This window comes from Xiphias gladius, chromosome 22 (genome assembly GCF_016859285.1).
Source record: "Xiphias gladius isolate SHS-SW01 ecotype Sanya breed wild chromosome 22, ASM1685928v1, whole genome shotgun sequence".
NCBI lineage: Eukaryota > Metazoa > Chordata > Actinopteri > Istiophoriformes > Xiphiidae > Xiphias > Xiphias gladius.
In genome coordinates, this window is record NC_053421.1 from 23,252,670 (window position 1) to 23,279,717 (window position 27,048).

At 42.7% G+C, this 27,048-nt stretch overlaps 1 protein-coding gene across 2 annotated transcripts; it reads left to right on the forward strand.

Moving 5' to 3' along the window:
• The first annotated feature begins 855 nt into the window (after nt 1–855).
• Nucleotides 856–26,642, forward strand: phldb3 (pleckstrin homology-like domain, family B, member 3). 2 transcript variants are annotated; one of them, XM_040118811.1, is made up of 15 exons: nt 857–1,173; nt 9,811–9,960; nt 10,193–10,303; nt 11,012–11,149; nt 11,599–11,727; nt 13,660–13,842; nt 16,929–17,039; nt 20,433–20,534; nt 20,950–21,037; nt 21,584–21,749; nt 22,620–22,701; nt 23,078–23,227; nt 24,127–24,337; nt 24,674–24,759; nt 25,892–26,642. In XM_040118811.1, exons 2-15 carry the CDS (start codon nt 9,814–9,816, stop codon nt 26,024–26,026), a joined length of 1,839 nt encoding a protein of 612 aa, XP_039974745.1. In that variant the 5' UTR covers nt 857–1,173; nt 9,811–9,813; the 3' UTR covers nt 26,027–26,642. The 2 variants fall into 2 exon arrangements, 1 of the variants encoding a protein (XP_039974745.1); XR_005706491.1 differs by lacking the exon at nt 25,892–26,642 and having other exon boundaries at nt 856–1,173; nt 24,127–24,393.
• The last annotated feature ends 406 nt before the right edge of the window (nt 26,643–27,048 follow it).

Sequence of the window (27,048 nt, forward strand, 5' to 3'; positions counted from 1 at the left end):
CTGACCCCCATGCCATGTTATATTTGACTATATGCTTTTTGAATTGTTACATTGTAACATATTGTGCAATTTATAAATTAAAAAAAAAAAAAACAAACATTGATTTTACTGTATTTTCCCATGGACGGAGTAATGAAAACATTGCTGACAGGCACAGGCTCAGGGGCCCAATGGGTCAGGAGGCCTTGCAGCAGAGGCTATTTATATCTCTCATTGCAGTGTAAAAGGGGGGGGGGGGTCCATCTGAAAAACTGAAGGAAGAGAGGAGCCATGAAACACCTTCAACCATCAAAGGGAGTTTTCTGTAGGACGTAGTGCGCTGCGTATATTTACAACTCTGCTGAGAGAAATGTAAAAAGTCCACTTTTCCACCTGGGACCAAATGACTTGTGTTTTCAAAAAAAAGAAAGAAAGGAAATGCTACCCCTGCTCTATTTTGACCTTTAAGGCCAGTCTCCTAGCATAGCACTACAATATTAAAAGAAAATCCATTGGGAGTTCGTCATTAAAAGTATTTAAGGAGCCTTTTGCCTCGCAGTTCACTGGCCCAATGCCTGGATGACTCGCGAGGAAAAAAAAAAAAAAAGCCCCGTCGGTTACCAGAATAGAAATCTCATTTCGGTGCAGGGACGTGCAGGGAACTCCGACTGTCGTCTGTCACCGCACGGGAGCAACAAAAAAAAAGGGACACGGGTCTTTCGTTTATGCCCCACACAACCAACCGCTTTTATCAGTCGGTGCCCGCCTCCGTCGTCGTCGTCGCCCTGCTCCACATGCTCTCATTTGAATCTCACCTGTCGACGCCGACGAGCCGCTCACATTGACCTGCCTTCTTTTCTTTCTTTCTTTTTTTTTTTTTTTGTCCTGGGAGGGATTGAATCAAACCAGGTGAAGATAAAAAAAACAAAACAACAAACCCTCCAGAAAGCGGCGATAACGACTCCGCCGGCTTCGCAGAAAAAGCCACCGGTGAATTCGCAGTAACTTTTTGCGCGATCCTGACTTGTGCGTGTGTGAAAATGAAAGCGCTCTGAAAGTTGGCCCGAAGTGACGTTTCGCGGGTTTCTCCCCCCCCCGTCACTCCGTTTCGCTTCATTTCGTCCGGCTCCGCCACCGTGTTATGGACCGGAGGACCCAGAGCTCTTGTCGCTGAGGTCGGAGCAAGTTTTCCAGGTAAGAGGTGGACGTTTTTCTTCGATTCGCTTTTCCTTCTCTTTCGCAACCCGAAATCAGCAGAGACCCTCAGACCTCTTACACAAAGCTTATACAGTTCCTGTCGCAAATATCAGGTAAAAAGAAGAAAAAAAGAAAAGAAAAAAACTCCCCACACAGGAACAAAATATGCTCAAACGGAAGCCCTAACGTTAATGTGCGTGTAACTGGAGCTACCTGGTATGGGAGAGTTTGGAGTCCCTCTTTTTAAGGCTTCTGCGCTCATAACTAAAGAGGAAACAGTAAAGCTTCCTGGAACTGAAGGCATTTTTCAAAAGCAAAACTGGCCTTTTTTGCTTGAAACTAAGTGAATTCTTTTTGGCTGTGATCTTAAAATAGCCATGGTTCTCTGATACATACACCATCGAGTTTTCATCCCATCCTGTGGCCTAAACACATACTTAAGATTATTCATCTCTTATCTGTGAGGATATTCAAAGCAACGTTCTCTCAGGGCTAAATTGCCGTTTCCCAGTCAAACCTTGTCCCATGACAGTAACCTCGGTTTACATAAATTCCCCTTTTGTTTACAGCGGCACTGGGAAATCTCACCTTTTTATCCCCTCCATCAGCCCATACTGGGTAAACAGGGTGGTTGGGAGTGCAGGTTGCGGGAGGACTGCGAGCAGTGATTGCCCTGGGTGGGGAGGGTTTGCCGTCTGGGGAGTTCTGCCTTTAGTTATTCTGCCTCTGTCTCTCTCACTCAAAAACACACACACACACACACGTCTTGCTTTGACCGGCGCTGGACAAATCTGTGTCTGAGCCCCGCGTCCTCGGCTCTCATTAATGGATCACTCTCTCTTGCATCACAATTCCGAGAGATTTACTCAGGCCAAAGGAATCTCGGTCAGCGCAGCAGAAGCCGTCCTGATGCTGGGAGTTCCACACAGTAGACGGCCGGGAACTGATAAGTGCCCCGAGGGATTTTCTCACATCATACCTTCGTCTGTGCATTCTTTTTTTTTCCAACTTTGAGATTTTTCTAATATGTAGCCCCCAGATAAAGCCCTAGAGGTAGATGGATATGTGGCTTAAAAGATGAGGAAGTCCAGCTTTTCTTACATTTCTCTGTCTCTGATATTCAGTGCATTTCACGTGGGCTGCACACGGCAGACATTTTGACCTGTCATTAGCAAGAAAAGCACAGGTCTCACTAATAACATTAACAAGGCTCGGTATTATTCATGTGTTATTCATGGTATTATTCACATTTTAGTTTACACATCTAGTCAATAAGTGTCACAGAATAGTGTGTAATAGTGCCCATTAGAATTTTTTTTTTTTTTTAAACGTACTCACTTTCCTGCAGCTGGCCTCCTACATTTCCCAGAGTGCCATGTCACTATTCTTCAGGGAGACCTGAACTTGTGAACGTCTGGCAATAACGTTGGCAGCTGAAGTGGAACAAGATACCGATTCGGACACAAATGCTGTGGTTGCACTGCATCCTGGTCATTAAAACTCAATACTTTTTTTTTGGTTTCGACCAAATTTTGTCCAGAGACCACAGTACAAAAAACTGTCAAGCACTGAAAGCTGGCATCCGATGTCTCCTTTACTCCTTTTTTGATCAGATAGTTCCTGATTTGAGTCATGATTGTCACTATTTTAGACCATTTTAGATTTTATTAAAGCAAAGCTCTTGTTTGGCTGCTTGTGTTTTAACATTTAACGTTTTTGTGAAAGTTTCTGTCTTTTGTTAAATGAAAAAGAGCTCTTATCTCTTACAACGAGGTCTCAAAAAGGTATTTATTTGGAATTAGTGCAGAAATTTGAATCCCATCTGCACCAGTTTAAAAATTTTCAAACAATGTCCATGCCTAGTTAGTTGTGTAGAAACCAGTATATCAGCTTCCTCTACACTGGATTTCTCCTAATCTTTAAGCCCTAGATCTGGAAAAGGAGTCTGACATTTGATTCTGTGGGACTAACGCCAGACATGTACAACTGAGGATGGAGACCGCTGAGAAATCTTCTACTTATAAAAGCTGCTGTTGTAGTAAACTGCAAAACACTTTAAACTGACATCAGCTCACCAACCAATTTTCCACAGGAACATAGGAAAATAGACCACAAAACAACAGAATGAGCCCAGAAATGCAATATCCACTACCGCTAGCTTTTTTTATTACAGTACTAAAGCGTTTTCTTTTTATAGCATGATTCATTCATTTACTCACTACAGTCAATTGCTTGATTCAGGATGTATAGGCCTACGTTGTTCCTATGTTCTTGCAGGTGACACTGAGCATACCTAGCTGCGTGATTGCTTTTCTAATATGCGTTGTCACCCGGGTGTCGGGCAGGATTTGTCACACGCGGTAACACAGCGACAGCTGCGTGACAGCCAAAGCGGCCTCCTCTCCCCTGCTCTTCCTGCTCCCAAACTCGGACTGCGATGACGGCTTCCTGCTCCTCGGCGCGGAGCCGGCAGGAGCCACATGCAGCAGGTCCAGAGGTCCCCCGCAGCGTAGTCCACAGCATTTAAGCTGTCACATGGCAGTGTGCCCTTTGCCCAAAAGTAAGGATGGGTCCATAATATGTCAGTTTTATCTGTTTTAAAGAAGCAAAAAATTTACACACATAGCATGTGCTTTGCCGTAACTGGTATAGTATAGCATAAAACAAAAGGTTTTTCATTCTTGTAAACTGAGACCCACAATTAAGTGTTTTTTTCTTTGATTAGAGCCAAAATGTAACAGAGCCAGAGCAAGAAAGTGGCAAAAAGAGGGACCTCTGTGTCCCTACTTTGACAATAAAAATAGGAAAATTACTTACACTTTCTGGAAACATTGTGTGCATAAGATACTGATGTGATGATGTCAGGCCTGCTCCTGAACAGAGGGTTTAAAAGCCTGGAGATTTGGTGTGTTTGACTGAAGCCACAGGCTGTAATTGTGGCCATTTAAAAAAAAAAAAAAGTGACTTATCCTGCTAGTTCATAAGGCTTAATAGCCGGTTTTGGTCTTATGCCTTCTGCAGATGAGAGCCAACCGCTTACATAAACTAAAGAAGCATTTCGTCATCTGGATTGTAGATAACCCCCTGGTCAGTGTCACGCCGCTGTGTTTAGGTTAATGCAGCACTTGCACAGTACACCGAGGTCACAGTGAATGTATGTTGTGGTGAGGATGACTGATTTCACAGCTCCCTAATCTGAGAATGTTTGAGCCTTATAGCCTCACAGACAAGTTTGTCGAATCAGAAGCTCTGACTGTGAAAGAACCAAAAAAAACCCTACACACCGTTGATCTCTCTCTCTCTCTCTCTCTCTTTCAGTCCGTAGACCTTCCTCAAGCAAAATCCACACAGGTGTTGTTTGCGCGTATGAATTTTAGCTGATGATGTAATGTCATAAATAAAGTGAGTACAAGTGATCGACTCTGTGCAGGATTCAATGGAAAACAAAGTGGAGCTTTTGGAGATATAAGTCATTCTCAATTGGAGATTCCACTTCAGCCCACAGAGCTAACACACATTGCCTGTCCAGTGTTTACACTGGTAGTACACAGTAACCCAGAGATTAGTCCCTGTCAAAGATGGGTCAGTTCTCTTTCCACTCATTCAGTTAAAAAAAAAAAAAAAAAAAAAAAGTTTCCACTTTTTCCAGTCTTTCATTAAAAGAGAGTTCAAAAAAGATTAATAACGTAGACCTTAACGTGGACTGGTGGGATACTGTTATTGTGATTATTCAAACTGAAAATCAATTCTTGAAAAAAAAACTCATTGTAAAAAAACAAAAAACGAAAAAAAACTCCATTAATTTGTAATGAAATGTCACTGTAGCTGTAGTGATTGATTTGAGAGAGCTGAGAGTGACTCGACCTCTAAGCCCGGCCTCTGTTGATTAACTCTGCATCGTACATTGCCCCCCTCTTCACAGGGCAGGTTTGCTCACGCGCTCCCTGTGTGACGTGTTTTCCCTATAGTGCCCTTGCACTCAATGCATAGTGACAGGCAGCAATCAACATCCACGCCCACACAGAGCATGCCACCGTCAGACCTCTTTTGTCCTGTATGTTGCCGGTGGAATATGGCTGTTGTCAGCGTTGACTTTATGGTTTTGAGTACACAATGCTTGGCCCCACTTTCTCCTTTTCAGCCACTCACCAACAAGGGGTCCTGACAGGGACGGGGTCATTTTAAAGTGCCACTGTGTGTTGTTGCTGCGATTTTTGGGGGCTGCATTATGTGATGTTTCAGGGAACAGATTAGTCAAACTTTAAATACGCTTAGGCCAAGGTTTTAGTGCAAGTGGGTCACAGACATACTGACGACATACCAACATTTTGCAAAGGCAGTAGTACAGTTTGTTTAGGGGGGGCACATCTTAAAGGGGCACTCCACCAAAACCAATGACTGTATATAAAGATGGACGACATGACAGCTCCCCCAAAGAGAAGCCAAAACATCTCAATTGCCCCCATTGGTGGCTGGCTTCGGATGGGACATGGGCTGAACTAAAAAAGTCACATAAATTTTTCCCAAAGATGGCTTCTGTCATTTTAGGTAGTTCTTATCACGCTGATGTACGTTCAAGTGTTTTTTTTTCATAAGTTTGGGTTTAATTAGTTATTTGATGCCATAAGAAGGGCGTGTGACATCATCATTGACAGCTATGTGTGTGCTCGCGGGCGGGTGCATGGGCGGGCCCTCGATACCGCGGCTCGAACCCGCCCACCACTGCTGCGCAGACTTTGGCTCCAAGTGGCGTCACCAGGGCAAGATGGCAGCGCTCGTACCTGGAATATTTTCGCTTCATTTTTGTACAGTGGGAGGAAGGGGACACGCGTCGTCCGTCTTTATATACAGTCAGTGATGAAAACAGCATAATGTCTTCTGTGATTTCTTCGCTGGCTCCGCAGGAAGCCTTCCAAAGACTGAAAAAATGACCCTGATGGTTTCTTCAGGGTTATCTGAGCTTGGGTCGGAGACGTAGCGGGGAACATCACAGATTTACTACTAGTACTACTTTACTACTTTGCAAAGACATATTTTCCTCTTTATGACATGTTCTTATGACACGCCAATAGGCTTCCTTCGTATGTCATTTGGTACACTGTGTAATACCTTAATTATACCCAACATTTTTTTTGTCAGAGCTTTTCTTGTTTAAAAATGAGAGAAGTTGAGTCATTATCTTGTAAATGATCTAGTTGTAATTTACTGTCTGTGCTTTCAGAGTTAAGGAAGATCATCGAAAAGTCTTATTTAGTCACCTCACCTTTTTAAATAGTAAACAACCGGGCAGCTAATGAAATGTTCCTGATAAAGTCAGTATCTGTGTGAGTTGGCAAACTGTGGGATTTCTATCTTTGCATCAGCAAACAGTTAAAACAGACCGTGTGCATAAATTCAAGTGTCTAGTCTTGTTTGTATTTACTGGATTAAGTCAGTTCTTGCAGCAGAAGACGAACTGTTTATTGACGGACTTCTGTCTGGATTAGTTGAGATCAAACACACAAGTCACATGGGCGGAGATGGCTGAAACGTCAGCGGAGCCTCGCAGTTCAAGAAAGTGTGATAAGACTTGGGTGATGTGAGTCGATGGTGAGATAATATGACACGAGTAGCATGCTGTTGTGGTGCTGAACATACATAACTCTCTCACAGTGGCCCGCCTGTATGCGTGCGTGCGTGCATGCGTGTGTGTGAGTGTGTGTGTTATGGTGAGTCAGCTGTTGCTGGTTAGTGCTGATCTGTGGCTGATAATTAGCATTGCAGACTGATACAAAGAGTCCTGAATTCTTCTGGGATCAGTTTGAGAGTTGAGGGTTTTGGCTCGTGTTACCTTTGGGAGGTCATTACATTATACAACACATACACAGCCCCACGCACACAAAACTCATGTGCACAAACACATGCAGACTTGATGAATCTCCGTTCATTCCCTCTCTGCTATCTTATTCTCCAGAGGCACTCCCCTCCCCACAATCAAGCCCAATTATTTTGGGCACAAAACAGTTTTTTGTGTTTTGATGTGGCTCTCAGGCTAAACTTTGCCTTCTTTTTTTCTTTTTCTTCATCTGTGGACTTTTGATCTATAGTTTGTGCTCTTCTTACTGTCTCATTCTTGTTAGTGCATTGTGTTTGTTTAGGCTTTTGTTTGTTAATTTGACAAGCCACTGTGTTAACACTAAAGCATGGACTTTACTCCTGAATGTCTGTCTGTCTCTCTCTCTCCGTCTCTCTCTCTCTCTCTCTGTCTCTCTCTCGGCTCTGCTGTGTTGACAGTGTATCTGAGCGGACTTTAGCTGGAGGTCAGATAGCACATGCTTGCACTAATGTTTGTTTGGATGATAATGTAACTCAGTGTGAAGCTCTCTGCCTTTTTTTTTTTTTTTCCCCAAAAGTGGAGAGCAGTAGTTCAGAAAGCACCACAACACAAACTAGAAAATGTGCTCAGTAGACCTCCGCCAAGGCCAATTTCAAACAACACACACCAGACTACAGAGAAAAAAAATTCAAATTCATAGTAACTGATCTGGATCCGCCCCAGAATTGAACGGATCCTCCCTGGCCCATGTCCCATCCCTCCACAAAGTTCAGTGCAAATTGGTTTCGGTACTTTTTGTGTTATCCTGCTGACAAATAAACAATCATCCGCCTTGGCGGAGGTAAATATTAGGAGCAAGACAAATGGTCAATACAGTATTACACGGACCAGGCACAACATTAAAACCAGTTACTGGTTTTAACTGGTTTTAATGTGGCGGCTGATTGTCAGAAGTTCTCCTAGGATGCTGAAGTAGAGATGCATGGTTTCTTTACCAGACATTTGACCTCTGAACTCTTCTGCTTTCTGCCAGTTCAACCTTTTTACACAGGAACAGACGACTGTGTTAGTCTGTAAACTTTGTCTTTTATAACATTCAGTTGTATATTATGCAGTTTTTGTCATTTAATGGATAGATTTTCTTCTACAGTTTTACTGAAAACTGTCTTACAATGAAAATAGTATGTGTTGTAGAATCATTTATATTATTAAGCCATTGCGCTGTGGGCATCAAATTGTCCCTTTTCATGTCTGTTGCCACTTGCCAGCCAGTGAAGTATTTTCCATGACCTTAAGGCCCTTTTTAATTGGAAAATACTTGTTTCTGATTGGCTAGCAAGTTATTTTTACATAGAGGGAACCTGGTGGATGAAGTGCAGCTAAGTTGCATTTTTTCAGATGCATCGGGCACACCTCTATTTATTTGGTGTGAGTGCTTTTTCTTTTTAAAAATAGATATATTTCCATGTACAATTAATGTTACTTTTAAATAGCTTTCTTGTCATGGGAGTCTGTGTCAGCATCATATACTCTAACTGCATAGACTATGGAAAATTGCATGAGACATGGCCCATTAATGGGTTTCTTTTCCCCTTTATGAGAGCCTCATTATGAGAGCTTTTTTTTTTGTTTCACGTGGTATTCAAGTGTATGGATGATGGACTAGTAACGTTAATTCTTCAGCAGTGATGTGACAGACTGTAGCAGTTGAAAATTACAAGCATAAAATTATAAATATAGGAGAAATATGTATCTCCTAGGAACATGAATGTATTCTATATCCATGGACAATTCTCTGAAGCTGTGCAAGACACCGGCCTCTGACATTTTACACTCCACTTCCTGCCGTTCTCTGTTCCCTCTGTCTGTCCGTGGCTCCCCTTCTCTCCCCCTCTCCCTTTCTCCCTCTGTCTCGATTTCAGTGTGCCAGTCGTTGTTTGGAAGCCCTCACTCATATCCCCACTGTATATTTATCTCTGTGCCTCCACTCTGCCTGCATTCCCTGCAGCCTAATAAGGTCTGGATACAAGGAGAGAGGGAGGGCACAGAGGGAGAGGGGAAGATGGTGGGAAAAGGTTGGACAATAGGAATCAAGTATTTTCCCACAAATTGGTTTTGGTGTGTGCACACACGCGAGTTTCTGCTAGCATACATGGTTTTGTCTGGAGAGACCACACAGATGAGGGTGAAAGGGTGAAATAGAATAAAGTGGCCAGGATAATATAGGCCTTTAGGTTAACATGTTAACATGTTAACAAGCACTTTGATGTAGACAAGTGCAAACACTATCATAATATTTGCTCTGGTAAATGCACTGCAATGAATCTGACAGACAGAACAAAAAGTACAACATAAAAGTACTTCAAAGTCTGGGCCAATGTTCTTCAACATTTTTGCGGGCGATTACTCATTGTCGTATTTCACCGTTTGTTCTAGTTCTTTTCATTTACTGTCTCTCTGCTGATGCACAAAAGCCTCCAACTGAAAAGACTATTATTTAACACACTCGTGTCGACACACTGACACACACCGAGAGTCCTTCGCTAGGAGAGAGACCCTGAAACACAACCACAAACGACCTTGGGTGGGTTAAAAGAAATATAAATATACAACGGGGATGTGAGAGAGGGCTTTCGAACAATGACTGGCACACTGCAGTATTACTCCGCTGTGATATCCCCTCTGTGAAATGTCACCTGACCCTTCGAACGCCTTCAACCGTGCAGCAGATTAGATTACCACGATATTCACTACAGTCAGCCAGACCCCCTCTCCGCTCTGTACCTCTCGTGAAGTGCCTCCCCTGTCTTGGCTTTCAGAAAATGCCCCAACATAACATGGAGAGCCCCAGGAGCCAGTGGCAGCAGGGGCTACGGCCGCCGTGGATCACCAGAGTGGCTGGAGGTCAGAGTCCCGCCTCCTCGGGGGCGGAGTCGGATACAGAGAGTAGCAGCACGGAGAGCGAGAGGGTAAGTGAGGCTGTTGATGATGGTGATTTAGTCACTTCCCAGGCTCGTTCATGTCAAACGAGGCGGTGGTGGCACGTGAAACCAGCTTTTTTAGCTCCTGCATGTAAGAAGAAAGATGCATCTTCTTCCAAGCATTTAAACCAATGATTCACATCGCATTTCCAGACTGGTGACTGCTTTGAAGGTTGCATCTGCTGACTTTGTCTGCTTTTATATTATTCTTTTTTGTCAGTCCTGCATTAAAAAGCTGGAGGTGGGCTCATTGAGGGTCCTGCCATCGCCCTCAATGCTCCAACAGCGAATCACAGAGATCGACCAACAGAAGGAGGAACTGAAGATTGAGGTGAGACTGTCAGACGACTGTTGTCCAATCACAGATTGGCCCAAAAACATCTAATCGTCCTCAATTTGCCACAACAATGTGAGAGCTGAAACGGTTAAATGATTTATCAGGTCAGTCAATGGAAAATGGAGTTGAATGAGAGAAAGTGTACTGGCAGCTATTTTCAAATAAATCAAATAGTATCAGTAGTTTATGGAATACTTGCAGGTTCCAGCTTGTCAAGTGCAAGCGTCTGCTGATTTTTTGCATAAATGTTAGGTAATTGAATATCTTTGGGTTTCGGACTGTTGTTTGGAAATATATGAGCTATTTAAAGATCTGACTCAAGCTCTTTTTTTCACAGTTTTATGACATTTCGTAGACAATCAGTTGAGAAGATAAACAAAAAATGAAAAATAATCACAGGTTGCAGCCCTAGAATGAATTAAAGAATATATAAGGGGAAAATGTTACCATCTGTTGCACAACAGGTGGTTCAGGTTTTATTAAAGTTTTTTTCTTCACTATGACTGCTGCAACAAATTAACAACCAAGGCAGAGTGTTCACGGAAACAGTGATTTCAATTGTGTCTCGGCTGAAGTCTGCATTTTTAAAACTCCACGCCATTTCCAAACAACACCGCCGTCACGGTAAAGGAATGCATATCTCTGACTTACTCAAACTCTGGTCAGTATGATTCAGCTCGGTCGTGTCTCCTGTCCTTTCAGCTGCAGCTGGAGATCGCCCTACTGCAGGGCGAGCTGCAGACGGAGAAGAACCAGCTGCACAGACACATGCAGAAGCTGCAGGCTCTACAGCACGAGGCCAGACAAAAGGCGAAACACAGACACACCGACAGACAAAAGGTGAGACGTGTTTTTTTCTATGTCATGTCCTCATGACAAAACATTACCAACTGAATTTCTTTCTTTGAGACAATGAAGGCTACTATGCGTTGATGTTACATTTAACGGCTTAGTGTAGTGTAGGGCTCGCAATCACAACAGAAAAAGTAGGCTTATGGGATTCCACTGAAAGGTGTGGGCCTGGTAATGGTCCACTAACATCAACACAAGATCCTTTCCAATGATAAGTCAGTTCCCATGAAATGATTGTCGGATGTTACAGGCTCCAGTACGGAGCCGGTTGAAGATAAATGTCTCCAGTTGTCCCAAACCAACTCTGTGAACGTGGTTTTAAATTAGACTTATTTTTTCTCTTTTCAAGTAGTTTTTGTTTTGCTTTTGAAAATTCGGTGATGACTGTACTCTTGCTTCACCCCACCATGCTTTTCTCGCCATGCCTGTTACTGCAGGAGCGAGAGAGTCTGGAAGAGGAGAGACGCAGGGTGGAGGAGCTGAGGAGGAGGTGCGAGGAGAAGGAGAGACTTATCCCCAGTCAGCCAGAAAGCCAGAGAGAACAGCTAACCCTGCAGCTGCAACAGGTGAGTGACTGAGTAGCATTTTCAGAAACGCAGCATGAATGGCAGCAGAAAGAAACTGTTCGGGCGAAGACCATACGATCCAAAAAGTTCAGCTTCATCAAAACATCCACAAAACTAGCAGAGAAGGATTCATGATCATTGCCTGTGCATCTCCGGAAACTCTTTTATGATTATATACTGAACGCAAACATACACTGCCGACACAGCCTGTACAGCTGTACCCTGACAAATAAGCTTCCTAGAAATCGTGGTAATCAAACTAGCAAGGTGTTGCAATCTAAACACAGAATCCATTAGATTAGAAGTGACTCAGTTACCAGTCAAAACCAGAACAAACATGACTAGTGTCAGCTTCCTACTGTAAGAGGGTTTGGGTTATAAATCACACTTATGTACGTACGCACGTAAAGGTGTTACTCTACTAGCGAAGATTTCACACATGGCCCAAAAATTAACTGACAGTTCGCAGTTCTCTGTTCATAATTCATTCTGCATGCGGAGTATCTAACCTTTCTGAGTTTTTTTTTATTGAAATATAATGATCCCATCTCGGTGGCAGCTATCCAAATGAAACACAAAACTGCAACTGATACCTGCTGTTTTGGTAAATGGCAGTGTCTCTCAGATACAAGGTCCGCTGACACGTTGACATGAGTGTTCACTGCTATACATAATGTTGTTTTTTTGGCAGCACAACGTGGGATTGTTCGGTACCTGTTCAACCAGATGTGTCAGTGTTCCAGAAGAACACACACACACACACACACACACATACACACACAAAGCACACAGGGATGTGTGTTGTTTTTTGTGAATGTGACAGAACAAAAAGGAAAGGTGCGCTGTTTTAAAAGCAGCGTTTTAATGACAGGTTTGGTGCAGTCCACCAGCAGCAGGCTGTTAGTTTTATGTTGTGACATGTCAGATTTATTTGAAAGAGATTTTGGAAACAGGTTTGGCACAAATTGCTTCACACAGAAAACCACACAGATGCACACAAACAGAGGAATCATGTACACACTGCACAAGAAAAAGACAGCAGGTATTCCACTTGCGAGACACAGAGGCTCATAAATGGAATACTGGTTTATGTGTTATGTGTTGCACATGTGCTTATGAGTTTTTACTTTCGCTTGCACTTTTATGTACTGGACATGTCTTGACTCTATTTGAAAACGTTCCTCAGGTTCGGTAGGAATTAAAGCATTGAAACCAGGGCTTATACTGACAAAGTTCCATGAAATGCAAATTGCCAGAAGTTGTTTTCTGAATAACAAAAATGTAAAATTTGACGTCTTCTTTCTGTATGAAGTAAGTGATGTACCCAAGCCTTTGATTTCATACTGAGAGAGCCACTACCTTGAAACAACATCTGCATGCTGGTGCCAACAAACCCTTCTGGCATGAAAGTAAACATCTGTAGATTATCTTTTAAATTTTTAGCTGTCTTCTCCTCTTTGCTCAATAATATATTTTTTGTGCAAGGGATCAGGTATGTTTTATAATACTGTTTGAGTACTAAAAGCAGTTAAAGCATTTGTCAAATGAAGGTGTAGCAATTTGGAGTTAAATCTATTTTCACACAAATTGATGAGTGAATTGATGCCAACCAAATTTTAAAAAATGTGGCACAAAAATGTCTGGCAGTTTTGCTTGAAAATGACTTAAACAGTTATCAAAATAGGTGGCAAATAAGTTCCTGTCAATCAACTAATCAATTAATTGACTAATCATTGCAGTACTACACTACTGGGGACAAACAGTAGAGGCTTAGTACTTTGTTAGCCAACTGTAATGATCACATGTAACTTGTAATGACTCATGGATTCTACGAATCTTATATGGATTTCCAGAGTTTTAGAACTAAACCCTTGAAATAAAAACAAGGGCTGTTATAGAACTGGTTAGAAGCTTTTTCTGTCTTTAATGCAGGAGGAAGAGGTGATGGAAGCAGCAGTTCGGGCCTTTGAGGACTGGGAGTTTCGTGTTCTGGAGCGGGAGAGCGGCATGGATGAGGAGGACGACACGGCGGCGGACAAAGAGAAGGAGGGAGAGAATGAAAGGGAAATGGAAAAGGAAATCTCACGTCAGCAGCATGCGGTCAGCACAGTGCAGGTAAACAACATGACCGGGAGGGAAGTTTTCAGAGAATTTCACAGCTGCTCTCTGACGTGTTTGCATCTTATCTTGCCTGTCATGCACCTCGTGTGATTGTTTGCCCTCGCCGGTTAACGTGGGATTAACATTCACACGAACTTCCCTTCAATTCAGATACGTCAGGTCAGAGTTAGAGCAGGTGGACAAAGTAATGGGAACGCCCCGCAATCTAATGAAACCCAGCACAATAGACTTGCCAAAAAAAATCCCATTAGTGATGTTCATAAAGCTCAGTTTTTATTCGGACTGTGTCATAGACATGTGGTGCATTTTTAACAGGTTATTCTACATTGTAATGTGTTTCTGTTAATGTAACCACACCAGGGACATACACAATGTATTTATTATATCTTAATAGAAGATAAGGTAAATGTTCAGCTTATCTAAAACTATCTCTTGACTTCATGAAAGTTTGTTTCTTTTGCTATTTGTGTAGAAAACCAAGAATAATATTGTGGCATTAATTAGCCATGACGCGCATCAACCTCTGCTCCAGCCATCTGCAGCTTCCTCCCACCTCTATTATTTGTGACCAACAATTGTCACAAAAAAATCATATATAAGTCATGACTCTGACGAGTAAGAAAAATCATCGGAGCAGAGGTCCAGCATTTATTAAGGCTAAAGTTGCACCGTCCTCTAACTGGGAGTTTGCTAAAATTCATTTTCTTCTTTGGATAGTTAGAAAAAGGAGAGGGCAGACCAGAAACTGAACTTTAAAGCCACAAACCTGTGCTTCTCCTATGGTGATGAGTTGTTGGCATTGATCACCGAAGATATAAGTCTTGCTCAGATATTATTTTTGTGCCTTGGCACAGTACAAAATGTCGTCATTTACTTACTGCTCATTAAGGACTAAGCACCACATTAGATGGCAGGTCAGGATTGGAAAGAAAGTACACACACAACACACTCTCCTTTCCCGTCACAGTCCACGGTTGTCATTGCAGGTTAAGACCCTGACGCTGTCACATGACTCTGTGCAGTCAGCATAATTACATCAGAGGCCACCGTGAGAGAGGAATCGAAGAGCAAGACAGAGGGAAAGCAGAGGAGAAGAGACATCGGTAGAGAAGATGGAAAGATAAAGCAGACGATGGGACTTGGGAAATTGTGGAGAAAGTCTAGGCAGTCATGGCTAAAAAGATAATCAGGATTATTCTGTTCAATATTGAGATTACAGTTATTTATCATTGTTATTTTGGTAACAAAATACAGTAGCTATATTGCCCTTTGGCCCCATCATCTGACCAAATAAAAATAATTTACCCATACAGTACACCCGCCTTAAGTTTAGAGTCAACTGGGGAGCAGATGTTGGTTGAACACATGCATGAAACCAATGCCTGTGATTCAGCAGTTGATCGGTGAATAGGGGGGGGCTTGATGGACTCACGAGAACAGGGACTCTGCACAGAGACAATATAGCACCCATCTCAGTCTGATTTACTGCGGAAGCCAAGATAATTCTGTTCATAATTCATTTTGCAGCTTTGTGATGGAGAGAGTCAAGAAATGGAAACAAGCTGGGAGGACGTAAAACTCTTCAGATCAGGATTTTCCGTGGAAATTTGAAGAGGCCTAGATCTTGTTGGCACTTGTGCGACGAATGCTAAATTTACAACCACAGCTGTTGAAACACTGGCACCCAACTGTGTCCTTTGTTTAAAAGGTGATTTATTGCCTTGGACATATTTTCTTCAATCTCTAATTCAGTGACTGAGCTTCAGAAACAAGTTTATGCACACAACCACTCAACATGACAGTGATGACGCTCACTTCAACATTTTCTCTGTTGTCAAGTCATATTTACAAAAGGTGTCACGATCAGGTGCTTCTGATTCTGAAATGTGGAGGAGGGGAGGAGGATGCGTTAGGTGTTAAAGTGTTGCGAATTATTTCTTTGACAATTTTCTTTGCAGTATGAAAGGCACCAAGAGTCTTACAGAGTTTAATGTTTACCTCGTTCACCATCTTAGTTTAGCGTGTTAGCATGCTAATTAGCATCCCCCCACACAAAGTACAGCTGATGGAAATTTAGTTCTGCAGGACAAATACAAATTTTAAACTGATGATGGGTGCTAGATGAAAAGTCAGAGTACCATCAAAGTTTCATGGCAACCCCATCCAGTAGTGTTCAAGATATTTCTCTCGAAACCACAGTGGTCAAGCTCATGGTGGTGACAAAATATAAGTCAGGGGATCACCAAAGTCAAAGGGATCCATCCCCTGGGGACCATGCACGTTTGCATAACATTTCATGGCTATAGTAGCTGAGATACGTCAGTCTAGAGGTGGGCAATGAATGCTAACAGAAGCTTTGTTGAAAAAGTTCTATTGCCAGAGGGCAAGTGGTCATTCTCTCATGAAATGACTCCAAGGGCCAGCGGAACGCCTCTTTAAACTCGTGCATCTAAATTATTTCTGAAGCTGCCACTGTTCCCAAGTCTTTTATAATAGCAAGTGAGGGCAACTGTGAAATCTTTTAAACCTGTGATTTTTGTTTACATTCTGACATAACAAGTTCCGTGTCAGATTCCAAAGAAACGTATAAATATACACAAACGATAGATGATGTAAATGGTATCGAATTGCTGACCAGTTGGCTGGAATATGTAAGAGGAGGAGTGCAGAAATGAAGAGAGGGATTGTTTGACAGGGATGGTGGTTGACTCAGCTGCAGTGTGGCCTCGCTGCCGGTGACAGCTCATCTCTAAACCCCCTGTCTGTCGGCCTGTTTCTCACTGTGTCACATTTGCTGTCCTAAGGTGCATATTTGATAGCAGCCCATGTCTCTCCCATGCCTCTCATTAACTTGCAAAGTGGACGTTTGATTTGCATTGTGCCTCGGGCAAAGAGATCGACTTGACTCAGGGCCCTGCATTTACTCACGCAACACATACGCGGTCACATCAGGTATATTTACCCAACAGCATAATGAAAAAATAAAGTATCGGCTACAGCCCGTGACTTTTTTTTTTTTTTTGAGGAGAAGAAACCAGATGGCAGTCCATGCTGACGGGAATTATGTTCTGAATTGTCAGGAGCGAGTCCAGCAGTTAGAGAGAGAGCTGAAGGAGATGGAGAGGGAGAAAGAGAAGGACCTGAATGCCTTGAGGAAAGAGAAGAGAGAACTCATCCACACAACTCAAATGGTAAGAAAGATTGGTAGTATTTTGGACCATCAATACTTAACAACAAACACTAATATTTTTTTGTTTTTTTATTATGGTGGTTTTTCATTCATTAGTCTTTCAATGATATTTGATTTAGCGTGGAAACACCATTTGAATTCTGCAAAAAGAAGCGAACCTGCACTTATTACCGAAGATGGTGGCCGTGTAAGAAATCAACCGCTGATTGCTACCTAGGGCACAATATTTACATTCTGACTTTTTTTTTTTGAGTGTCAGAATTATTGGTATAAAATGTAATCACTACATGCTGCCCTCAAAAATGTCCACAATGGAACAAACGCTTCACCTTAGATAAATGTGTACATGTTTTATTAACACGATACTACACCTGTCAGTGATTCTGCAAAATGCTAATTTTCTGCTCGGCGAGAGTAAACTATTTACTAAGTTTACTAAGTGAGTGACCTTATTGAAAATAATTGTGACGTATCCCAAATTTTTGCATTTTCAAAGCCAATGTCTCAAATCACTCCCCATTTAGTTTAACATTTATGCTGTATATTGTCCCCTAGTGTAAGAAATCTAATAAGTAATGAGTCTATTGAGGGTTTATCATATATGGAGTAGTGAATGAGTGAACAAGGGAATGATTTTGGACACAGCTAAACACTTGCGAGTGGGATAGGTGAATAATTCCTAATTCCAAGCGGAAAAGTTCAAGAGCCTTTTTTTTTTTTTTTTTTTGAGGAGTGCAGATTTTTACCAGCTAAATCTCTATGCGTCACGTAAAAGGTGTTTCCCGTAGTGACGAACCCAAGGAAATGTATCGCACAACTCTACAGTTACCCTCAGCTCTGTGGAGCATTTTAAGATCTTGTTTTGGTTTTATGTCCCGCAAGTGAACTCAAAACTGTTGTGGTTCACTCTCGACGCTCTCATCGACCTCAGTTTGAATCACAGCAGGGAGCTTTTATTTAAGCATAAAAGCTCTAATAAACTCTCCGTACACTACCTTCTCAGCACCAAACAGCAGACTTGCAAAGTCAGCGACTAGCTGATGACCATAGTGGAGTATTTAGCAGCTAAAGAGTCAGATATTTCCCTGAGTAGTTGGTGGGAGACCAAAATGGAGCTAGAAAAGAGAGAATACTGGGCTTAAATTCAGCAGATGGCTGGAGACCAAGCTCCAAATTACTGCTAATGTTGCTCCCTGTCTGTAGGACGCGTAAATAGGCAATTGTTTGCTAACAAGTTTGCCATATCAACTTTACGAGGTGATATTATGTAAGCTAGTTGCGCTGCCCTCAAGTGGCCAAAAAAAGTTTTTTAGCAAGCTAACTAATCAGGGTATATCGATCAGGTGTGCTAATGAGCTAACCTACTGAAACAGGTATGACGGTATTTCATTCTTAGTACTTAACTGAAGCTGTTAGTAGTAATATACCCTATATAGCAAACTTGGACACATTGTATTCTTTGCAGGATGAGCCTCTTGAGATTAATCATATTGTGTTCAAAAGGGTCCTGACTTAAATCTTCCCACAATTCGACATAAAAAGTAGTGAACAGTCAACGGTCACTACCCAGGATACACCCTATCTACCTCAATACATCTTGCAAACAGAAAAAAAGGTAAATTTACAGTGGCTCCAGAAAGTATTCAGACTCCTTCCGCTTTTGCGCACTCTACTGTGTTGTATATTTAATTTTGGATGGATAAAATTGCCATTATCGCCCATCCACCTACACCCAGTAACCCATGATTACAATGTGAAAACTTGTTTTTAGAAATGTTTGCAAAGAATGACTGTGGCACTCCAAATTGATCAGGTGCAAACCGGCCTGTTTGCTTTCATTTTAATAATTGTCATTATGGGTTGTTGAGTGTCGATCGATGAGGAAAAAATTATTATAGATTTACAATTAAATATGCCACACAATAAAGTCTGAAAAAAGTGAAGTGGGTCTGAGTACCATCCAGAGGGAATGTAGATTTTTGCTTGAGTAGAAGAAGGATCTGAGTAGTGTCCAAAATTACTTTTTGATTTTTGCCATCCAATGCACCACATAGTCCTCATCGCAAATTTGCTGTGAGGTGGATAGTGATTCGACTTCTGGACACTGTCTTTTCAACTATATCTCCGGTTCAGTTTTATCAAAGACATGCAACGACTGTTAGTAGGCTAAAAATTTGATGACAGCCCACACACTGTGTTATCAGTGTTTATTATGAATACTTGATGTTCCGAATTATGTGATTTACTCAGTCACTGATTAAACTGGCTTTGTCACACAGCCAGTGGTTTTCCTTTGATCAGACTTGTGACCGCACCAGTTAAAATGAGGACGAGCCAAGATGTGAATGAAGGAAAAGGAAATCAGACATGGAGAGAGAGAGGGAGAGAGAGAGAGAGGGAGGGAGAGAGGTTAACTCAAGCTGGAGGGAGGGAGGGAGGGAAGGGATAGAGGGAGGAGTAAACAGCGTGAGGGAGGGTGCTGCGTTTGTGAATGTGTATGTACATGTGAGTGTGTGTGGATGTGTGAGAGGGAGAGAAGGAGAGCTGGGAGAAGTTTCACATCCTTGCGGCGAGTGGTAAGCTACAAAAAAATGCACTCAAAATGATCTGCATGGCTAACGGGCGTCAAACGGGTGTTTTGTCAGGAAACTGCCTCAATGTTTAGTTCATCTGCTCCTCTAAATGACAGAATAGATACAGCTGGAGGGAGGGCAGAAGGGAGTGGCAGTACAGAGGAGGAGAGCAGGACCAGACAGTGTCAGACAACATGACCAAGTGTGTATGACTACAATATGACTGTGTGCAGGATGTGGCTTACATGTGATGTGTAGTAAACTTTAACGGCGAGAGCCCATTGTGTCCGAGAGAAAATGACTTGTAAAGTGGATAGTTTTGGAAAAATGATTCTGATTGGATCTCACTGTGGCAACAAGGGACACTGGAAGCTTTTGTTCAGATTTTTTGTCTTAGATATGTACTGAATATTGGAGAGAACTGTTGCATAAAAGCTTTTAAGTCTTCACTGTCCACAAATCCCCTGTGGGCAAGCAGTAGGGTAGAGTGGGGAGAGAGACAGATAAGGGTTAAACACTGGACTGCATGCGGCGACTGAATTGCTCATGTGTTTGTGAGTCAAGCGTGGAGGGAGGGTTGGAGGGAAAGATAGTGAGGCAATGATCATTTTTTTTAACTCATTACGATCCATCATGGAAGCGGCGATTTCATTCTCAGCCAGTTGCGATACGTCCAACGCCGCAGCTTTCGGCAGTCACTGTGTTCGTCTTCGTCCCCGCCGCTACAGTTCACCTAAGCCGTCAGTGTTTGTTCCCTGCAGCCACTTTTTCATCGAAGCGATGTCGCTGAATTTCAACTGAAATTGAATCTTCTCCTACAGGTTCACAAAGAAAAGAAGCCGCTCACTGATTGGTTGAACGTCACCGGCTCTGCCCCCTGCATGATGTCACTTTCCCCTCTGACCGTTCACAAGCCCCCTCAGGTATGCAACCTGTCGTCATGGAAACAGCATTTATTTATAGCAGGGCTGCAATTTACACTTATTTTCATTATCGATTGATCTGGGGAATATTTTTGTAGATTATTTTATCAATCATCAATGTCTATCACAATTTCCCGGAGTTGAAGATTACGTCGTCAGATGTCTTGTTTTCTCCATCCACTAGTACAAAACTCAAAGATACTATCATAGAAGACTAAGAAAACAAGCAAATATTTCAATGAGTTTTTAGTATTTGTGCTTAAAAATGTACTTAAACAATCCCTTGATTATCATAATAGTTGATTAATTCTCTTACGAGATACTAATCTTTTCAAAGTTTACAAAGTTTTGAGATGTAGATGAAATTTTTTTTCTCACACAGTCCACATGTCCACTCTTTTCTCTTATTCTGAAGGAGCCTTGCAAAGAATCTGCCAGTTTGCCCAGAAGACGGAGCTCGCATCGCAACAACAAACTCAACGACAGGCCGGTCTCAGCACATGGTGAGCCATCGCTGGCTCTCTCTTTCTATTTTCTATTGTGCCCTTGATTTGCCTAAGCTGAGAGCACCGTGATATAGAACAATAAACACTCTCTCTCCGCACTCATGTCCTCGTTTTGTCTGACTGTTTGTTCAGTTCCCTCCCCTTTTAGTCAAACCAGAGGCGTGTCAGTAGAGTCGGCAGGTTGTTGTTACGTATGTAGAAAGCAGGATTTACCTGTACGGACCGGATGAGTTAGAGAAGCGCCCCCATACTCAAGCCTAAAATCTCCTCAGTAGTATCTCTTTTTCACAAACACCTATCTGTCACCAAAGTGCAGAGTAGCCTGATCTGCACGGTCATGTCGAGGTGTTGCCAGGTATGTCCTCCACCTCACCTTCACTAACAGTAATCTGTTCTTGAATGCTGTAACTTAATATCCTTGATCTAATGTGATTTATCGTCTTGATACACTTGTCACCACTTGCCACACCCTATGTGAAGCCATTTGCGCTGACCGGCTCCTGTTGTTCTCCTGTGTCTTTCTCTATCTCCTTCCTCTCTCAGCGTTGGTGAGAATGCTTCCAGACAGCCAGGCGCCAGAGGCTTTCACTTCGCCCCTTCCCTCCCATAGACTCAGCAATGGACACGGCGGTGGGCACAGACCTGGGACCAGCAACGGCGGCGGGCACCTCAGTCCGTGCGACAGTGCGACGAGCTCTCGCGCTGCCAGGTCGGTTACTTTGCTCCTCGTTTGATGAACGCTTTTTGTGAGAGTGACATGCGGAGTGGCTTCTTTTTAAATTTGTTTGAAGAGGTACTTCTTAACAATTTACGTGGAACAGCAGGGGCAGGAATGTAACTGGGGTAGTTTATGCCTTTTATGCCTTGGCTCAAAGAATTAAGAAATTTTGAGTAGCTGAAGTGTTTTTTTTTCGGAATACAAATACAAATGAGGATCACACTTCATGTAAGGTGTGCTTAATATTAATGATTAATTCTGGCGTGTTACAACTCAGGTTATATTTTGGTACTTTTGGCCACTATTCGCATTTGTTATGATAACATTGCACTTACCAAAGTAATTGCTGAGCTCTGGAAACACGCAGCATTGCTGCAGCAAAGTCTGACAGGGCAACAAACATGAGCAGTTAGATGTTCAGACAGGGATTAAACAAGCCAAGATTTTAACCCGATTATCTAAAGCCCTTCATTTGGAGGTAAAACTAAGAGGGAGCACACCTGAAATGTCAGTTATTACTTTGTGCACACACGTGTGACAGGTCAACCAGAGGAACCATTCATCGGGAGGAGTAGTATACATTTTACAGTGAACGCAGTATAAGTTTTCACAGCAGTATAAGATAAGGTCATATGTAAATAAACATCAGTACAAATAGTGTAACAAATACAACCGGTGCAAATGTAGAGTCAATGCAAAGTAAAGTGCAAAAATGCAACTCGTGCTTGTTTTGTAAAGAGGAAATGTTGGCGTAAATGACTGAATGCTCATCGATGATGTTTTATATTTTTTCACTTTATTTGACCAATTCGTCGATTCTGTTCCCGTCAGTAGTGAATATAACTCCTCTTCCCCTCACAGCCCCTGCCTTTTGGATCTTGTGGAGATCGAGAAGAAACTGAGGGAAGCCAAGGCAGAGAGGGAGAGGCTGCTCAGGGAGAGGGTGAGTCACCTGTCGTGGGAAACACTAGCTGGCACCTCTAATCACCCGCAACACACTCACTGCATTAGGCATGGCTGCCTGATCACTGACAACCACTCGGCTCGCACATGATGCTCCGAGAAAGCTGCCAGCAGATGCGTGGATGTGTGTAATGCCTGTTTGCAGCATTGGGAAATGCCCACACCGAAAAATGTGTACTTGGGTTTCTGTGGAGTTTGAAACTGGAAGGGGGAAATAAAATATGGATGCATATATAAAGGAGTCACTGTACATGTAACTTTTAGTGCAGCATCATCATTTAAATTTGTTAACCTAAAAGGGGGTCGTCGCGTATTTTGGAAGATGGCTAATCATTTTCAATGATTCATGCATGCAGGAAGAGCGACGGCGGTTGTTGTTGGAGGAGAGAAGACGGGGAGAGCTAAACTCTTCCAGAACAGAATCACTGGAGCCAGAAACCCCACACAGGCCAGAACCAGAACCAAAGGAGCAACCAAAGGACAGCCCCCCCCCAAACTTGCCCGAGGTACGTATGAAACGACAGCCGTGAGGCAGGGTTAGAGGCCCCTGAAACATAGTTTCTCAGTCAGCCTTTTACTGTGAGTGATCACAAACATTTCAGCCACAGTTCTGGTTAGTTCAGATGAGAGATTTCTGTCTGTGCAGTGATTTAGAGCTGCAGTGGCAGGAGATGGATTAAAAAAGAATATTTTAAATAGAGGCAACAGAGACTGAGGTAGCCTAACTTTTAGTCTCTAATTTTGGTCAAGCTCCGAAAACACTGTATGCTACATTTCCCATAAGGCAACTATACAGCCTGTGCCTTTAGAGTCTCGATGCCAGGTAAACACCCATGTCTTTCAAACTCTTCTCAGTTTCTCAACACAGGCTTTCTGTTAACCAAGAGATGTCAGTAGGGTATTTTTCTTAGACCTGATGAGATCCCTCCACAACCACCACAAGATATTATATCTGTTTTCACAGGTTAAATTCACTTCGATAGGTAAAACGGACAAAGTGCCCATTTTTTTAGCACAGCGCTTTTCTGTTTTCTGCGTTTCTTGTGCTGTTATGCTTTTGCACCTTTAACCCTTATCACTGGTCACTCATTATCTGTGAACGGTATCAGAAATATTAAATTAAATCTGTCGTGTTGGGGAACCAGGAAAATGGTAAAGCAGATACCCATTCAAGTAGATGTACAAGAAAAGCACGACAGATCTTTTTGGGCCAAACAGACATGTCCAGTATCGTGATCCAGTACAGTCAAACTTTTATCATTTGATCCCGGAAGGCCCTGTCAGAGACTCAAAAACAAGTGTAACCATGATAAAAGGACCCTGAATGCTAATAATGCTTCCTCACGTTCCATGAAAAACGGAGCGACTCTTTTCCACCACATTTAAACTCCGTTTGTCTCTGCAGCAGCGCAGCCCGCCCCTCTTCCTCTCTCCGAACTTTGACCTCCGGGCTCACGTGGAGTCTCTGGGTCACGGGGTGGCCGGCTGCACAGACCTGAGGCTGACGTCTCGGCGCTGTGCGGGCTTCCTGACCAAACGAGGGGGGAGGGTCAAGACCTGGAAGAAGAGATGGTTCCTGTTCGACACAGACCACAGAAGACTAGCCTATTATACAGGTTAGACTAGCTGGAGGGCTGGTGTGTGCACACAGTGACTGCTTGTTTGCATGAACGTAAGCTTGTCAGGCATGTTTTAAGATAATATTGCATCAATAACATTGTTTTCCAGCCACCATGTCTCCATGTCTTTTGCATTAAGAGAAAGCAACTTAAATAGTAGTTTAAGAATTTTATTTAAGTACATGCAACCACTATATACAGTGGAGGAACAAAGAGGACTTACAATGATAATGAATCTATTTTTAATTCATAATAAAGTCGCAGGGTAGTAATAACCTTTATGAATTGATTAGATCGATTGAGTTTGTTAACTTGCTACTCCCTTTGCTGCAGATTGTGATGAGAGAAAGCTTAAGGGAGTCATCTACTTCCAGGCCATAGAAGAAGTTTACTACGACCATCTGCGAACAGCCACATCCGTGAGTTCTCATACAGTACACAAAGTGGCTTAAAGTCTTGCCGGGCGTTTCGTCCAACTGAGAGTCTCTGCCAGATCCCTAGACTTTGAATCCACAAAGGAAACCGTTTGATAAATGCAGTTTAAACTGGGCTTCAGGCCACACGGTCTTTGTCATCGTGAAAAGGGTCTGAAGCCTGGAGTCTTATATGTGAGCCACAGGCTGGTGTATCCCAGTCATGAGTCCCAAAAATCTATTGAAACACTGAAAGGCGCCTTTTTGCGCAATGTGTTTTCAGCACTAACATGCATGGCCGCCGTTGAACGTACTGTGAAAGATATTGTTTTAAATCAGGAAACAGGTGAGAGGGCTGTAATCTTTCATCTTTTCTATGCCACCTGAAATTGAAGCACCGTTTCAACAGTGGGAATTCCGGCCCCACGTGTCTGTTTATTGCCACGTGTTTACATGACATGAGGTTTGTTATGCTGACTTGAGTTTGCTCCATCTCCAAATGGGTCAGTTGGGTAGATTATAGACCTGCCAGATTTGCACAGGATTAACAACACAAATAAACCCCCCTTAAGTATTGCAAATCAAAGAGGGGTCTCAGGTAACACTAGTACTGTTGAGTAGAGCTTTATTTGCTGCTGGCAGGTCTCAGATCTTGAAAAAAGGTGTCACATGACACCATAGGTTCAAAGTACACCACGGAAAGACCCCATTATTTGTATTCAATGTGGATCGGTTATAGCTGCTCAAGTAAATCAGCAGAACAATTTGCCTTTAGGACATTTTAATGTTGGTCTAAATTTGTATGAAACATCTAATGAGCAGTCGTGATTAACACAATTAGTTGTGCTTGGAAAAAAACAAGCTGAGAAATGTGCTGTAGTTTGTTTATAAAAATCAATTTGGATTTCCAGTGAAAGACTAAAGACTGTTTTTTCTCCCTCTGAGGAAAGTAAAGTGCGAGAGCCAACTTAAAAAGCTTCAAGTGAACAATCGTAACAAATTTAGTAATTTTTTTTATTTTTATTTTATAACATTTTGAACGAATCGATCACCATCATGGGGGGGGGGGGGTCACGTTTAAAAAGCTGCTCCTTCTTCGTGACTTATCACACCATCACTGTGTGTCCCTTCTCCTCAGTCCCCGCGGCCCAGTCTGACGTTCTGCGTGAAGACGTACGACCGCCTTTTCTTTCTAGTGGCCTCCAACGCAGTATCCATGCGCATCTGGATGGACGTCATCGTCACGGCAACGGACGAGTACAGCCGTTATTGACCTCTTTTGCAAATGTGACCGTACGATCCTTGAGTAAAGCTACTGAGCAGTGAGTCACTGCCCCCCCAGTCTGAAGGGGGCCGGTCTGGCCGGGAACCACCTCAGCGGCCCCTTCCGGTACCTGGACTCATGATGTCTCGGAGGAAGCTGTTGCCGGAAGACGGACGCTGCGGTGGCGGCACAGGTTCACCGCCGAGCCAGACTGCAAACCGCACTGGGCGTCTGTTACCGGGAAGTTTCGCCGTTTGAGCCCGACCTCCCTCTGCTGGTCGCAGTCCAGCATTACAGGTGTACCGGTGTACACCGCTGCGGCGGAACACACCGCGACCGGGAGTGGACACAGTCATCGCAACACCTGTTGAGTGTAATGCAATCCAATGTAACAGTCCAGCATTGAGATGACCTTCGTTAGACCTTCAGAGAGGCGTTGAGGTTGAACACTGTGACCTTTTTTTTTCTTTTTCTTTTTTTTCTGCTGTATTTTGTGTTGAATTGCTTTGTATACTCAGGTGTTGCCGTTAATATGTCTACATCCTGTATCTTTGTTTTCAGTAAAGACAGATTGTGCATAAATTTTTTGCTGAATTAAGTTATTGTCTGGAAATTTATATGGGTTTAATATTCAAATAAGCAAAAGGCATACTCTGTTAGGGATGCACTATTAAATGTTTATTTGTAAAAACAGTTGCTTTAGTTTGTTCTCTTTTTTTTTTTTCCCCAACATAAACTTTTATGGGCGAGAGATTTGCAGTAACAACGGCGGGATAAAAAAGTCTGGGAAATACACTGACTTTTTTTTTTCCACCATTCATGTAGTCTTGATGGATTCGTATGTAGCTCCACAAAGATGTCGCCGTTTTGAGTCTCGTATAATATACATTTTTTCGTCCAGTGGAGCTTCTTGTAGTCTAAAGATATGTGTCAGTTTTACGATCAAGAAGATTTTTTCAGTAATTATTAGGAATTGGTTCTGGGCTGGGCGCCATTTTTTTTCTTTTTTTTTTTTCTCCCTGATTCTTCAT